General features: G+C 40.5%; 1 protein-coding gene across 1 annotated transcript in view; it reads left to right on the forward strand.

Moving 5' to 3' along the window:
* Positions 1-5595: 5595 nt before the first annotated feature.
* IL1RL2 (interleukin 1 receptor like 2) overlaps positions 5596-16214 on the forward strand; it is a 28598-nt gene continuing 17979 nt past the window's right edge. Inside the window, exons 1-5 of the mRNA XM_037526870.1 lie at positions 5596-5610; positions 5733-5802; positions 6629-6863; positions 8988-9183; positions 12871-13030. Coding sequence (XP_037382767.1) covers positions 5596-5610; positions 5733-5802; positions 6629-6863; positions 8988-9183; positions 12871-13030 — 676 coding nt within the window. The remainder of the gene's footprint in view (positions 5611-5732; positions 5803-6628; positions 6864-8987; positions 9184-12870; positions 13031-16214) is intronic.

Raw genomic sequence — 16214 nt, forward strand, 5'->3', positions numbered from 1 at the left:
AAGGCCCCAAAGCCTGCCACAAGTCTAAAGCATCTTCCAGTGGGGACCCACAGAAAAGGGTCAGAAACAACCAGACAAGCCTGGAAGGAAAAGAGCAAAATCAAAATTAAGATAAAAGCTGCCATTATCACCTCCCCTCAGGTCTCTCACCCACATCTGTGTCACCCAGTCCATGACCAAAAGGTAAGCACAGTTTTTTCACATGTCTCTAGCCCCATGTGCCTCCTCCAGGTCTCCTTCTGGCTCCATCCTGCTTCCTTCCTTCCTCAGTCTCCTCTGCAGCTTCTTCTCTCCCTGCTCAGCTCCACCCTCCATTTGGGTGGGGCAGGGAACCTGGGGACCATCCTGTTACAAACTCACCCTCTTTACTCTTGGTGCCTCACTCTTCTTAAATCACCTCTTAGTTTATGATTTAAAATTCTCTTTAACCCAATTGAAAACTTCCCTGTCAGCATGTTATTGAATTGATTTTTCCTTTGTTAGCCTGATGATGTTTTGATCACTCTACCAGCCTGAGGAGAACCCAGAGAGGCAGGGTAATTTCTCCCTGGGTGCCAACTAGTACGGAGCAATGGGCTTGCTGCAGTGTGCATAGAGGTAATTATGACACCAGCTTTGAGAGAAGAAAGGGTTTTATTGCAAGTTATTGGCAAGAAGATAGGAGGGACTACTCAAATCTGTCTTCCTGAGAATGAGGTTTGGGGCAATATTTAAGGGTCTGGGGAACAAAGAAAGTATTAAAAAAATGCAAGTTTGTAGAGTGTGATTGGTTGTTTTCAGTTAAATCATGAAGTAACTTGAATTTGGCTTTAGAACTGTGATAAAACTGAGCACCCCTTGCTCAGAATACTGTCCATTTAACTATAAGCTGGACACCATGGATCCCATTTCCTGCGGCATTTTCATTCTGGGCAGTCAAGAGGTCGCCTTGAGGACAGCAAATGCTCTCCTGGGCTTGTATCTCAAACAGAGTTTCTCAATTTCCGAGAAATCTGGATCCCTTCTCTTCCCCGCTACTTAGGCGAGGGTTGAATATTTGTCCCCTTGTTTCACTCTAGTTACCCAATTTTATGGTCAAGCTCTGCTGTTCTTGCAAGATAAGCAGAGATAGGGTAAAAAAGCTTAAACAAGAAAATGGTGGGATGGCAGGTTACCATGGTTGCAGGGTAAGTGCCAATCCCCCACCCCAGCCTAATACTGGATTTTGGAAGATTTGATTGTGATGTGAACATATTTCTGCTTCATTCTCACTGGGAAACTTTACCTGTAGGTTATTTTCAATGGAAAATTATTAGATATTTAATTACAACAAGCAACAGCTACTATGCATTACATAAATAAACATTTGCATATGAAAACTTTAATTAAAAAACATTGCCCTGATACTTTCTGAATATGCATCTACACATTCTGGTCTGAATACTACTGGGGAGGAAGCTAATTTTCCTTTACCCTTCTAATTCTGTAAGATGGACAATAATAAAATTGACAGAAGAGAGATTAGCTATAGAAAAGATAAATTTTAATTACATGCCTATACATGAAATAATTGAATGTGTTATCTGGTCATTCCAGTGAGGTTATAGAGTCTCCAGAAAGGGGACAATACATTTATGAGGGTAAAGCAGAACAAAGAACTCTGTGATTTAAAGAAAAAAGATTTTGTTGAGTTTATCTACACACACTTCAGGAAACAGACTTTGCAAGACCTAGCTAGCTAAGGGTGATAAGGCTGTCTGTCTTTCAACCTCTAGAACCTCACTGAAGATTTATTTCCTGTTTTTTTTTTAAAGGAGATAAATAATTAGGCAAAACATAATCCTTAGATCTTGTCTTAATTTCTTTTTTTTTAAAGATTAATTTATTTATGGGCCTCCCCGGTGGCGCAGCGGTTGAGCGCTGGGTTGCCAAGCTGCCTGAAGCCACTGGGGCGCAGGTTTGATCCCCGGCTGCTCCCTGGCCACCGGAGGAGGGTCCCACACCTGAGCGCAGATCTCTCCTGCAGCCTGCTGCTCCCCTCAGCAGTGTGCTTCGGTCCTTCTGCCTGCTCTGCTCCCCGCTCTGGCTCTGGTGAATTTTCTCACCCTCCGGCACTTCTGACTGTCCACAAGTGCTTGTATAAATAAATATTTAAAAAAAAAAGATTAATTTTTTTATGCATACAAGAGCTGGGGTACAGGCCAGAGATGCAGAGGGTGAGAGGATTAACCAGAGACAGAGCAGGGAGCAGAACAGGCAGAAGGACTGAAGTACACTGCTGAGGGGAGCAGCGGGCAAATCAGGAGAGGTCTGCTGTGCCATGTGGGTAGCTCCCTGGCCGGGGATCGAACTAGTGCTGCAGAGGCTGCAGACAGCTTCATAGGTTGCATCTTAACCCCTTGTGCCACCAAGGAGGCCCTTCTCTTAATTTCTTCCAATTTAAAATTATCAGCCTACGCTTAGGCGCATCCTGTGGCAGCCTGTGTTTGTCCCCAACAGTACAATATAGACTGAACGTAAAGTTCAATCAATGTGAACTCAGTAATGTCTCCATTACACACAGATGCTTGCTTTCCCCCTGCTCTCAGGATAAGGCAATGAATCTGTACAGAAAGTGACTTTTTTTAATAAAAAAATAAACCCATAAGTCAATTGAAAAGAGTCCATTATCTGTGGCTGATCACTAGTGGTTTAAACATTCAAGAATATTCCCTTTGGGGAAAAAACTGGACAAGGGGTTAATAGGACAATTACGATAAATAAAACTCTATGCTTATTAAAGGCATGTTTTTGTCAAACACTTTGCTAGGGTGGTTTTAGGAATGTCACCTCTAAAATGTGGACCAATCATCACTATCTTACAAATAAGAGTGATACTGGGGTTTGAGCTCCCTGTAAGGAGAGGACAGGACAGAAGGTCAAAGCATATGAGAAGTAATTTCAAACAGAGAACACATGAATGGCCAATTAACACAGACAAAAATGTTCTATCTTACTAGTAATTAGGGAAACATAAAACAAAACCACAAGATAGCCTTTGTATCACCAGTCTGTCAAAACTGGCAAAATGCAATTATCAGATATTACCAAATATTGGCAGGAACATGAAGCCTTTTATTATTTTCTAAAGGATACTAATCTAGAGAACATTAGGGATTTTCTAATTATGTCAACGACACACCTAGCCAATGATCCTGTAATTTCACTCACTACACAATCTTTTAAAAAGCCACAAATTTGAAATAATCCAAATGTCCAAAAGAGAAGGCTACATAAATTGGGGTATACTCACAAGATGGACTACTACAAGGTAGTGACCTTGAATGAACCAGAATAATACTCCTTAAAACATTTGAATCTCACAAATATAATGTTGAGTGAAAGCACTATACAACCCTGCTTTTAACAAAAGTTTTGTAGCCTAGTAGCATTTTTTTTAAATAATAAATTTTATTTTTATATTCCCCCATACAATTGCAAACCCCCCATTCTGACCCCAATCCCTCCCCTCCCGCCCCCCCCCCCAAAAGTGTCTCTGGTTCATAGTTTTTTGTTCATTTTGATTTTCACTTTCTTATATTCATTTTCCTGGTCCCTTATTTAAGTTTTCTAGATTCCTGCTATCAGTGAGACCATCCGGTATTTTTCTTTTTCTTTTTGGCTAATTTCACTGAGCATGATCCCTTCCAGCGCCATCCATGTTGCTGCAAATTGCATGTGTTTATCTTTTTTGAATGCTGAGTAATATTCCATGGTATATATGTACCACATCGTCTTGATCCAGTCATCTATTTTTGGGCATTTGGGTTGTTTCCAAAGCTTAGCTATTGTAAACAGTGCTGCTATAAACATAGGGGTGCAGGTGTTCTTTGGAATTGATGTTTCTGTGTCCTTTGGGTAAATACCTAGGAGTGGAATTGCTGGATCATATGGAAGCTCTATGTTTAGTAGGTCCAGAAATCTCCACACAGCTCTCCATAGTGGTTGGACCAGTTTGCACTCCCACCAACAGTGCAGAAGAGATCCTAGTAGCATTTTTAAAATATTAACACCTGTTTTTGTGTGTGTTGAGTTGGGACATAAAACTTGCAAAATAATTATGTGCCCAGGAACCTCATTTAATGCAGGACATAGCAAATATTGACATACATACTCACAAAAACAAAAGCACTTCTGAAATCTCAATAATTTTCAAGATTGCAGAAATTTGTATCCACTGGCCTCCAGCCTCTCACAGAGAGCTTTGCTGGTAAAGAAACTGCATTCCTTTCTCTGCTTCTATGGCCACTAAGTCTCACTGTCTCTAATCCCATAAAGACCAACAGGAATAGCTTGATCAAGAACCTGTTCAATGCGGATTACATTTTGTATTATTTTCCAAATTTCAGAGCCCTGAAATTTAGGGTTCTGAATTCTGAGAGATCCTGAGGGATATCTCTAGTACGTTGCTTGATGGTCAGGGGGGAGGATTTCTATTTGGAAGTTTAGACAGGAACAGTGTTCTATTTTAGGTATTTGGGGATTACTAAGAGATTTGTCTTACAAAGGTTAACAAGGATCACTCAGGCAGATGAATGAAATTCCTTATGGCCTTTTGGGATGACTTGCACTTTTGGGGAATTTTCTATTTGTCAATACAGGGCATGTAGTAACTGCTCAAACAGTATTTGGAGAGGAGTGAATAATGCATTTACAGGGGCAATTTGGAATAGATTGAAGCAATCACCGGTGATAGAGATCTTGTTAGCTGCCAGAAAGCCAGGCAAAAAGTCTTTCAACCCACTCCCTAGCGTGACGTCACGTTTCTTCCTACCTCTGGGGAAGGTAAGCCTGCCCGGCCCACAGCGGTGAGGAAAGAGCCTGAAGTGGAAACGCCTTGGGAGTCTCCGCTGTCCAAGAAATCCTGCACTCTCCAATCGCAACAGGCAGGTGAACACTAGTCTGGGAGTCTTCTGGATGAGCCCACTGGGATTGGGGTGCCGAGGGTGGGAAAGGTTTAGAAGGGAAGAAATGGTAAAAATATGCGCGACTCGGGGCCAGAGGTCGGGACTGCCAAGCGGTCCCAGACCGACTGGGTTCCTGGGCCTCTCCAGCGGCCCTTGGGCTCGTTGGCCTTTTTTCTAGCCTTTGCCAGTTAGGCAACAGCTGGCCTCTCTCCAGCGAGCAGGTGCTTTCGGCTTCCATCTGCATCGCCCCACCCGCGCGGATCCCGAGACCAAGGGCCGGCAGCGAAGGTGGACGCAGGCTGAGCGGGGCTGGGGCCGGGGGTCGGCGCCAGCAGGAGACCCTGACCCTCCCCGCCAGCACCGGCCGCCGCCCGAACCTCCGAGCCAGGTGGCAGAAAGGGATGCCAGGGGTTGCCAGAGGAGAAGGCGCATTCTGGCGGAACCGACTCCACTCCACTCGCCTGACTGGTCCCCACCCTCCGAGAGGGTTCCCAGGATTCTGGAGGTCCGGCTCCAGGAGTGAGGCAGGGGTGGGGTGGGGACGTGGGGGTGGGGGTGGGGAGATGAGGGTGGGGGGTGGGGTAGGGAGGTGGGGGTGAAGGGTGGGGTGGGCGCCAGGGAAGTAAGCAGCAGTCTTTGGTGCGCACGTGCGGTAAATGCAGGTCCAAAGATGGAGGGTAAAGAAGTAAAGATGAGTCAAGGTGCCCTGGTTTGGGATCTCTGAGATTCAAAGGGCGCTAAAGCCAACGCGTGTCTCCCCAGCCGCTTTGCTGCCTCCCACCCCAATCTTTTCTTTTCTCCTTGTAGTGCCGCGCGGGGATGCTGTCCTTGCTGGTCGTCGGCGCGTGCAGCGCTGTATCCCTTGGCATCCGAGCAGGTACGGGGTTTGTCCCGGCTTTCGGCGGTCGCCCTCACCTCTGTGCCCCCCTGCAGCTCTGCGCCAACCCCCCGGGCGCCTTCGGGTTGGCAGGACAACCAGCTTTGGTGAAAAGGCTTTGGGGGGTGCGACCCGCGAAATTCCGCGGAATGGGGAAAGCGCCAAGTTTCTCTTGCAAGTGTCTGTGGCTCAGCGCCAAATTTGATCTTTGAGCCATGAAGTGACTTTGGAGAGAGGGACTAGTTAGGCTCATTTGCAGTAAATGCTTTCGTTCAAATGCGCAAGTGAATATAGTACTGCTTGTTGTATATGACAAATGTAAAAACAAAGACCCCCATCAGCAGAACAAATTTCTTCCAAGAAGACCTAAGCAATTTGGTGAAGATGAACTTTAAAGTGAGTGGGTTTTTTAACAATCCTTTTTGGTATAAGAAATGTATACCTTTTATTCAAGATAGGGCAAAACAACTGGTGGCAGAGCAGAAAAAGAAAAAAAGGACAAGGAGGTCTCAGAATAGAACACTGACTTTGACGGAATAAGAGAGAATTAAATGTCCTTTGAATATAAGGGAAAGAGGGAAATCACTTCCAGTAGGGATAATATGTCTTCTGAGTAGGAAACCTGGCAAGTTCCTTTCTTTATGGATACATTTAAACACCTTCCAGTGATGCTTTCAAATCAACAAACTATTTTTAGGTAATTCCCACACTTAGGAAACTCCAGAATAAAATTTCGTCTTGGCTAGAAAATTAAAGAAGCATTTGTTTAAATTTATAATAGCATTTAAGTTCTCTTATATGATTGTTTTTCCCTTTCTTTCCCTAGATTCATGCAAGGATGTTAGTATGCAAAATGAGACGCCTTCAGTAGACCAGCCTTTTGCTTTTAATTGCACATATCCTCCTCTAACATCTGGGAAAGTCCATGTAACGTGGTATAAATATCCCAACAGAACCCCAATATCCAAAAATATGCAGTCTAGAATTCACCAGTACCGAAACTGGATTTTGTTTCTCCCCCTGGCACTGGGGGACTCTGGGATCTATCAATGTGTTATAAAGTAAGTTCCTCATTTAAAATAGAATTCTCTCTCATGTATAGCACTATATAATGATATCTGATATAAATATAATATTTTTAATTCTTTTAGATAATTTCTTAATACATTCTTAAATGAAGGAAACTCAATGGGGAGAATAAATAATACTTTTACAGTTGTTATAAGACTCTTTCCAAAGAACACATTGTTAAGCAGGACAGATTTATAAATCAGTTACTGGAACATGAAATGCAATTTTTCCCATTGACCAACTTACAAAGTCTGTTTATCTCAATATTGATGCCTCCTTTCCTGGAAGGCCAAGTTTTTGTGACAGGTGGTACATTCAAATAGGAATAAACCTCCTTCTAGTAACTTTTTATCAGGAATTTAATGGAATTTAAATGCTAGTGGAATTGAACAGTGACTTAGCATCAGATATGTTTCATGCTAAATCCTGTGCTAGGAAGTGATATAAAAGCATAACATGGAGAGACAGTTGAACCTTGTGGGGACTGTGGTGAACTTGAAGTATATGGCTCACCAAAGGTGGCAGTCTATTCAGCTCAAGTCCATTTTCCAATTTTTTTAAGGGAACCTGGAAAGTAGAGTGAATGTTCTGTGTGTATATGCTTGTGTGCTCAAGTGTGTGACTTCAGTTTATAAAACACACCTCTGGACCAAATGTTGCTTGAGGGCTCCAAGTTTGTAATCCTTTTACTAACTTGCTTGACCTTAACAAATTATCTGACATCTCCAAGTTTTGGTCTTCTTTGCAAACTGGAAGTAATGCTTACCTGATAGGCTTGAAATGAAAATTAGCTGAGATCATGTGCAAAGTTGGTCCTCCAGAAATGTGGTTGCATTCTTCCTCTCTTGCTTCGGTTTGGTGGTATTAGCCCTCTACTTCCCATGTCCCAGTCTGAGTCTGGCCAGATTCCTCATTTCCGAATGTGAGATTGGTGGGGTACAAAATTACTTAGTGACATCCAGTGGAAGTAGTTGTCAGTTGTTTGTCTGATGCCTTTCCATAATTTCACTTACTGTACAGATCAAGCTTTTGCAGTTTGTGGAGATCAGTTCTCTTGTTTTATTCTAGGCTCTGAATTAACTAGAGTTGGAGATTGTAGCTCACACAATTTCTTCTGAGTGTCAGAGCTGCATTTAAAATATTTAAATCTGGAATCTGTAAAATGAGGGGAAACACTTTCAGAGAAAGTAGAAAAGCAGACATAGATTTTTCTGTTATGGAAGATTGGCACAACCTTTAATATCCAGATATGATGCCTATTTAGTAAACTGTATATTTTAACTTAGATTTTCACATTTACATAAAAATTGCAAGAACTGTATAAGGAACGCGCCCTACCCTTTATCTAGATTCCCATTATGTAGCATTTTGTCACATTTACCGTATCATTCTCTCTATCATTCTCTCTCCCCACATGTTTATTTTTTCCAGATCATTTGAGTTGTATCCATTATGCCTATTTACCCCTTACTGTCTCAATGTATTTTCCCTATCAAAAAGAATATTCTCTTATATTACATTCAGAAAATTTAACTATCACTTTTATCTAATCTCCAATCCATAGTCTAATTTTATCAGTCCTTTTGTAATATGACCTTTATTACTCTTTTTTTTTCTTTCCTTTTCACTCTGATCTAATACAAGATTGTGAATTGCATTCAGTTGTCCTATATTTTTAATTTATTAAACAGACAGTTTTCTGTCTGTTTTTCATGATATTGGCATTTTTAAAAGAGAACAGGCAATTATTTTTCTGTTTCTTAATTTGGGTTAACTAGATATTTCTCTATGAGCTGGTTCAGGTTTGGCCTTTTTGACTTACTAAGGGCTGTGTCTTTCAACCCCAGGCTCAGGGACATGGTGTCTATTGCCCATCTTCTGTGATTTTCATTTTTTTCACTTAATTAAGGTGCTGTCTAGTGTTTTTACTATATACATACTTTTCTTCCCCTTTGCAATTGATTTGTGAGCTGCGTATTGTCTTGTTTGAAGCAGAGGGTTTGCACAGTACCTTGAAGATGATTTGGAAAAACTTGAAGGTGAACAGAATCATTTGATTTGGGGATAGTTTATGAGGTTTCAATCTGCCTTTTTTTTTTTTTTTTTTTTTGCAGTGATACAAACATGTGTCATAGCATACATGTAAACCTAACTGCTTTAAAAAAACAATGGTGTGGCCCTTCCAGAAAAGGTCAACTGGATTTAGCAGATGAGTACAAACAAATATTATATGTTGGAAAAGATGACAGTCTTACATGTCATCTGAACTTCCCCAAGAGTTGGAATTTGGATTTAATAGAGTGGTATAAGGTAATTGTTTTCTGTTGTTATTTTCCTCCTTTTATTCAAAACCTACTTGTTTTTTAAAGTTTAAGGCAGGATTTTAGGCAGAAGTGATGAAGAGATTTGCATACCTAAGCTAGATTTATTAAATAATTGCTCTTGATAATTTTATCCTGCTGATTATTTTTAAATTTATGGTTATTATAGTTTTGTATTTTTTGTATCTACCATGTCTTCCAATTATCCTTATTTTTCAGGCTATCTTTGGTTTTTCTATTTTTCTAAGAGATGAATTAGTCTGTTTGAATGGGTGCTATACATGTATATGATTCAATAATCACAAAATATACAAAGTCACCCCTTGGTAATTCTCCTCCTACTCCATATCTGCCCTAGATCCATTACCCCCTTCCTAACATATGGGTACTATCATTAATTTATTGCTTTCTTTGCATTATTTCTGTACAACATATGAGAAAATACATCCACATGTCTTAATTCTTCCTTTTTAATGCAAACAGTGTGTCCTGTATTCACTTTTCTGCACTTTATGTTTTCACCTTCAAACATTCTCTTTCTTGACTATACTTGCAGAGGATGACACATAAAGTATCATCCTTGGCATGGAAGAGCATAGTGATCATAGTGATTTAAGCCTGGAGTTAGTTCCCCCCTAATTGGGCTTGTTAGCACTTGCTTCAATCATCTGGGTTGTGAGTTTTTATTGTGGAAAGGTTTCATCTGCTGATTCAGTTTCTTCCATAGTAATTGGGAATATACAATTTTCTTTTTTATTCTTGAATGAATTTTGGTAAGATTTTGTTTTCTAGGACATTGCCCAACCCATAAGTATTTTAAATACTGGCATGAATTTATCATGTCTTCTAATGCCATTTCTATAAAAGGCTTCCCCTTTTAAACTTTTTTATAACACATTTGTTCTCCCTGTGTGTCTCTCTTGACCTCTCTCACACACACATACACATTTACTTAATTAGATTCCTAAGAGATTTGTTCGTTCTATTACTCTTTTTTAAAAAATCAATTTTTGGCCACTCTATTATGTTTCACCATATTTAATTTGTTGCCCTTTTTCTCTGTTATAAGGAGTATGGCAATGAGTGTCCTTATCCTTGTCTTTATTTTTTTTTTAATTTTTAATTTTTAATTAATATTTTATTTTATATAATTCTTACATCATTTTTCATTTTTGCACAATGTATGCATTATCATTTTGGTTATATTCCCCATACTGTCACACCCCCCTTATTTTGACACTAGTCCTTCCTCTCCCCTTCGCTTCCCCCATCCCCCGCCCCAGTGTGTCTCTTGTTTATAGTTGCTTGTTGATTTTGATTTTTACTTTGTATTAATTAGTCTTTTTCCTGGTCCCTTATTTAGGTTTTCTAAATTCCTGCTATGAGTGAGACCATCCGGTATTTTTCTTTTTCTTTCTGGCTTATTTCGCTGAGCATGATCCCTTCTAGCTCCATCCATGTTGCTGCAAAATGCATGTATTTATCTTTTTTGATTGCTGAGAAATATTCCATTGTGTATATGTACCACATCTTCTTGATCCAGTCATCTATTTTGGGGTATTTGATGAGATACCATCTTACACCAGTGAGAATGGCACATATTAAAAAAACTAGCAACAGCAAATGTTGGCAAGGTTGTGGAGAAAAAGGAATTCTCCTGCACTGTTGGTGGGAGTGCTAACTGATCCAACTACTGTGGAGAGCTACTTGGAGATTTCTTGACCTACAAAAGATAGAGCTTCCATATGATCCAGCAATTCCACTCCTAGGTATTTACCCAAAGGACACAGAAACATCAATTCCAAAGGGCACCTGCATCCCTATATTTATAGCAGCACTATTTACAATAGCTAAGCTAAGGACAAAACCCTTATCCTTGTCTTTGAATGAGCACTTGCCACTGTGAATTTTTTAGGGTACCTCATGACTAGCTTTAGAATTGCAAGATTATAGGATATGCAAATGAATGAAATATTCAACTTCATTGATGTTACTTCTTTGAGAATGAAGCTTTCAGTGAATAATGTTTTGGTGGAAGACAGAGGGAACTATGCATGTCTAGTGAGACTGACACACACAGGCAAACAGTACAGTGTTTTAAATAGCATTTAAACACTGGGAGGAAATGCTTCCAAGGCAAGGTAACTACTGAACTATATGCTGATACAGAGCTATGAAAGAGAATGGTGTTTAGGGACAGTGTTTAAAATTTAGGGTGCATTCAAGAGTGGGGTGTGGTGATACTAGAAAGTAGAAGACCATCTATGTTAACCTATACTAGGCTTTTCCCCACTTAAAGGATTTTAACAGCTACTTCCAACATCAATGTAGTGACATGATCAATTTTTTCATTTTCGTAGAGTCTTCAGGTATGAAACCATTAGAAGGGTTTAAGAATGACTATTTTAGAAATTTAGTTCAAAATGGGAGTCATTTAGGAGACTATATGATGTAGAAATAATAGAATGGGGAAGGGGAGGAGGCAGTGAGTGGAGGGAATTAATTGCTTTCACTTTTACGATGATGGAGAATAAGGTCTGATTCTGTCTGAGCACAATTGATATGGTCATGAGAAAATTCAAAACTTGAACAGTTAGATTTTTATCTAATAAAGAGTTTCCATGTTTGTTTCATCTACTGTAGCATTTTTGAGCTTTCTGAGGACAGCTACTGCATTTAATTCCTGCATTACCAGGGCCTCTCACAGTGGTAGGAAGAACAAAAACTTAAATGTTTGAGAGAACAAGTAAACTCAGTTATCCAAGAAGTCACTCTGTAGAATGGTGCCTCCTTAAGGAAGGGGAGAAGGTTTGATAAAGCTTAGACATGGACCTGTGAGCTGGAAGAAATGACCTTTAGTATAGGATATGAGCTTATTATTTCTGTACAGGTGAATGTTGAGGTCAGTCCTCTGGGCATTTACTGAGGTTGGCAAGTGAGAAAGGTTAGCTAGTGTTCAGATTGGTTTGATGTGAGACTGTTTCCTTGTTGATACAGTAGAAACATTGGTGGCATAAGAAATTAAGTGACATCTGCTCCTCATAAGTCTACCCTGCCAACTTTATTATTGCTCAGGTCTTCAAATTGGATGGTGGTGAGGAGTTGTTTTGGCCACTATAAAGTCCAACCCCTGATAGGGGGAGAAGGTGTAATTAGGCCTGTAACATAGTTGAAGCAGTCATGTTCACCTTGGCAAAGGGCCTTGAGCCACTATGGTGGTTTATTGGGAGAGATGGGTCCCCGTTGTGACAGACATCCTTGCCTATTCATGTCTTCCTCTGAAATCTCTTTATGGCTCAGCCTCAATCCTCTTCCACAAAATCTTCCTTCTAGCCTATGTGGGCCTCGTTCCTGTCAATTCCTAATAGACTTAATTTTTATAGCACTCATTTAAAATATTCTTTGCCAAATTTTCTGGAGGAGATATATATATATATGATGTGAGACTAATTGTAGCTAATAAATAAAGATTGTATTAAGCTATTATTATTAAAGATTGTATAAACTAATTGTATCTAATAAATAATAAAAAAGACTAATTTGTATCTAATAAATCATAGTAATCTAAAGTCTAAGGCTCATATAGATTTTTTTTAATCTCCCCCACAGTCACTGGATAGTGGTAACTAGGAAACTAGCAGGTACCCCAATTTTATGTTTCTTTTTTATTGTTTAGGACTGTAAAGAGATTAAAGGAGAGCGGTATACTTCTTTAAGAATGAAGCTTTCAGTGAAAAATGTTTCGGTGGAAGACAGAGGGAACTATGCATGTCTAGCGAGACTGACACATGCAGGCAAACAGTACAGTGTGTTAAATAGCATTATGGTGACCGTCAGTAAGTATGTCATTTCCATCACCTTGACTTCCTCTTGACTCTGGGTGAGGTGACTGGTTCCGGGCAGAAGTGATTCTTGATCTTGATTTTCCTGAGGGTCAGCACGCTTTCAAAATTTTCATTATTAGAATCAGATAATAGAAAGAGTAAGGCAAAGCGCATGAATAGTTTAGTTTTCTCATCTGAAAAAACAGACTACTCAAAACTTATTTGCGAAAATTAAATGGGATCTTGTACATAGAGTAACTACTGGGTGCCTGGCAAAATGCAGGAATTCAGTAAACAACAGATAGAGTTAATATTACTCTAATTTCCCTTCGCCATCAGTAGTGTGATCATTTCAATGGGTCATTTCAGCTTTGACCTCCCTGCCTGAGAGGCTGCAGAGTTCAAGGACTTGGTTCCATGGTGGTCTAATGTTCATGGGCTTTCAGTTTTTGACTCAAAGAGACTGCCTTTCTTGAATGTAAAATCTGGACATTTGAACACAGGATCTTTGGGGTAAAAGAAACTTTAAAAATGATTTAGGTCAAGTCATTCCAGAAGAGGAATGACTCTTAAGTTTAAAAAGTTGCTTAGCAACAGGAAGAGAGCCACAACTTGGACCTTCAAGTACTTGTTTTTTTGAAAGATTTATTTATTTATGCATACAAGAGCTAGGGTACAGGCCAGAGGTGTGTGTGGGGGTGGGGGTTGGTGAGAGGACTCACCAGAGACAGAGCGGGGAACAAAACAGGCAGACTAACTGAAATACACTGCTGAGGGGAGCAGTGGGCAAGACAGGAGAGGTCTGCTTCGCCATGTGGGTTTCTCCCTGGCTGGCTGGGGATCAAACTCGTGCTGCAGAGGCTGCAGATTGCTTCATAGTGTGGTGTTTAACCCCTTGCACCACCAGGGAGGCCTACCTTCAAGTATTTTTGCTCCTTAACATATTCACAAAGGAGTTCTTGTTACGTTGCCTCTTGCTCTATTTTCAGGAAAGAACTTTTTTCTATACTTACTGATCTAAGCAGAAAGAACTGGGGCCTGAATATTTCTTTATCTTGGACCTCCATTTTTGTCATGAATTTTTATCAGACTTCAAAATACTTGGAGATACAATGTTAATAAGGCTTTCAAGGATATTTCAACATATTTCAACATGGGTTTCCTGCTTTCTATCTGGAACCCCTTAGTTAAAACAATTAATTGATTAGACTTTATGATTTTTGTGCTTTGGCTTTATGCTAACTGATATCTCTCTGGAAGTACCTCTTTGTCTTGTTCACAACTGAATCCCCTAATACTTATCACAGTGCCTGGCTTAGATGGGGAACAGATCTATATATTAACTGCATGAGTGATTGCCATCATGCTTTAGCTTCACAGGGTCGTTGAGGGAATTCTTTGAAAGGTGAAATTTCAAAGACAAATTGAAGAATACTATAAGAGGATTTTGAGTGCAATAGTATTTCATGTCATTTCAGTAAATATTTATAATTGATTATGCACCACGTTATGTTAGAACCTGATCATTCAAAAATGAAAAAGTTTTTCTTTAATTGAAAAACTCTCAGTCTGGTGGCAGTGGAGCTAGAGATGTAAACAATTATAATATGATGTGGCAAGGGAGAGTTATAAACAATGTCTGGGGAGCAGGAAATCAGAAGTAACTTCAGATGTGGTGAGTAAATGGTCTTGGAAGGGTTATAAGAGGAAATGACTACTCACTGAACTTTGAAGACTGAGATGTATTTATGGAAGCAAAGCAGAGTGGGGAAGAGTTAGGAGAGCAGTGTAAGGCAAAGGGTAGAAGTTTCTACCACTATAGCTTATGCTAGTTCTAAAACCAATTTTGTCAAAGCATTAGTTAAGTAGAGGCTAAAAGTGGTGGGAGGGCCTCCCCTGGTCGCACAGCAGTTGAGCGCTGGGCTGCGAAGCTGCCCGCAGCCTCTGCAGCACTGGTTCAATACCCGGCCGCCGGGCGAGGGTCCCATGTGGCGCGCAGACCTCTCCTGCCACCCACTGCTCCCCTCAGCAGTGTACTTCGTCGGTCTGTCTATTCTGTTCCCCGCTCTGGCTCTGGTGAATTCTCTCACCCTCCCGCACTTCTGATGGTACCCAGTGCCTGTATAAATAAATAAATAAATCTTTTTTTTAAAAAAAAAAGAGTGGTGGGCATTGAGACCGTAGAGCTATATGGGGGCTAGGTCAAGGGGGCCCATTATATGCAGGCTTCACCATGCAGTTGTGAAGAGCCCTAAAATGGGTAGGAAATGCAAAGTGACGTGGTTGCACTTGTGATGAGTGAATAACAGTCTTTAAATGACTTGAACAGGAGATGAGTCCTTGAGCCCCCTTAGGTGATTGCTACAATATCCAAAGAAGTTCTGGTAATCTGAACTTGGAGACAATAAGGGATTCTTCTTCACAGTTATTGACTAACAGTGTAACAAGACCAGGTCCTGTGCCAGGGAGAGCATGATGGTGAGGAAAACAGCGTGAACACAGCTCTGATGGGGCTTTGAACCTGAACAGGGAAAGCTCAGAGAAATCAGATAATTCACTAATGAGATGTGTAGTTACCAAAGAACTTAATGCAATGAAGGAAAGGAAAACATGAGATCAAACAGACAAGGAACTGCTGAAATGGCACTGGGTCAAGGGCAGCTTCCTGACAATAGTGATACTGATAACCAGCAAGCATTAACTGAGTGATGGAATGGTTAAGGTAGTTCCAGACTCTTGAGGGAGCTGCCAAAGTGAAGTCATAATGTTACTAGAGGCAGAATTTATTAGGTCCACATACCCTAGTGATTTTTTTGAATTTCTTATATTATTATAAGATGGTAGGACCTCCCTGGTGGTGCAGGGGTTAAGTCTCAGAGCTATCAAGCCAATGGCAGCCACTGTGGCATGAATTTGATCCCTGGCCAGGGAGCTAACCCACATGGCACAGCAGACCGCTCCTGTCTTGCCTGCTGCTCCCCTTAGCAGTATATTTCAGTTGATCTGCCTGTTTAGCTCCCCACTCTGTCTCTGGCGAATCCTCTCACCCTCCTGCACCTCTGGTCTACACCCCAGTTCTTGTATGCAGAAATAAATAAAAAATAAATCTTTAAAAAAAAAAGATAGACCATGGTAAATCTGATGGGTGGAAGATATGCAAGTTGTCTGGAGTAATGCCGAGTGAGGGGTATAATGA

The sequence above is a fragment of the Talpa occidentalis genome, unplaced genomic scaffold, assembly GCF_014898055.3.
Source record: "Talpa occidentalis isolate TD23 unplaced genomic scaffold, MPIMG_talOcc4v2.1 talOcc4.5, whole genome shotgun sequence".
Lineage (NCBI taxonomy): Eukaryota > Metazoa > Chordata > Mammalia > Eulipotyphla > Talpidae > Talpa > Talpa occidentalis.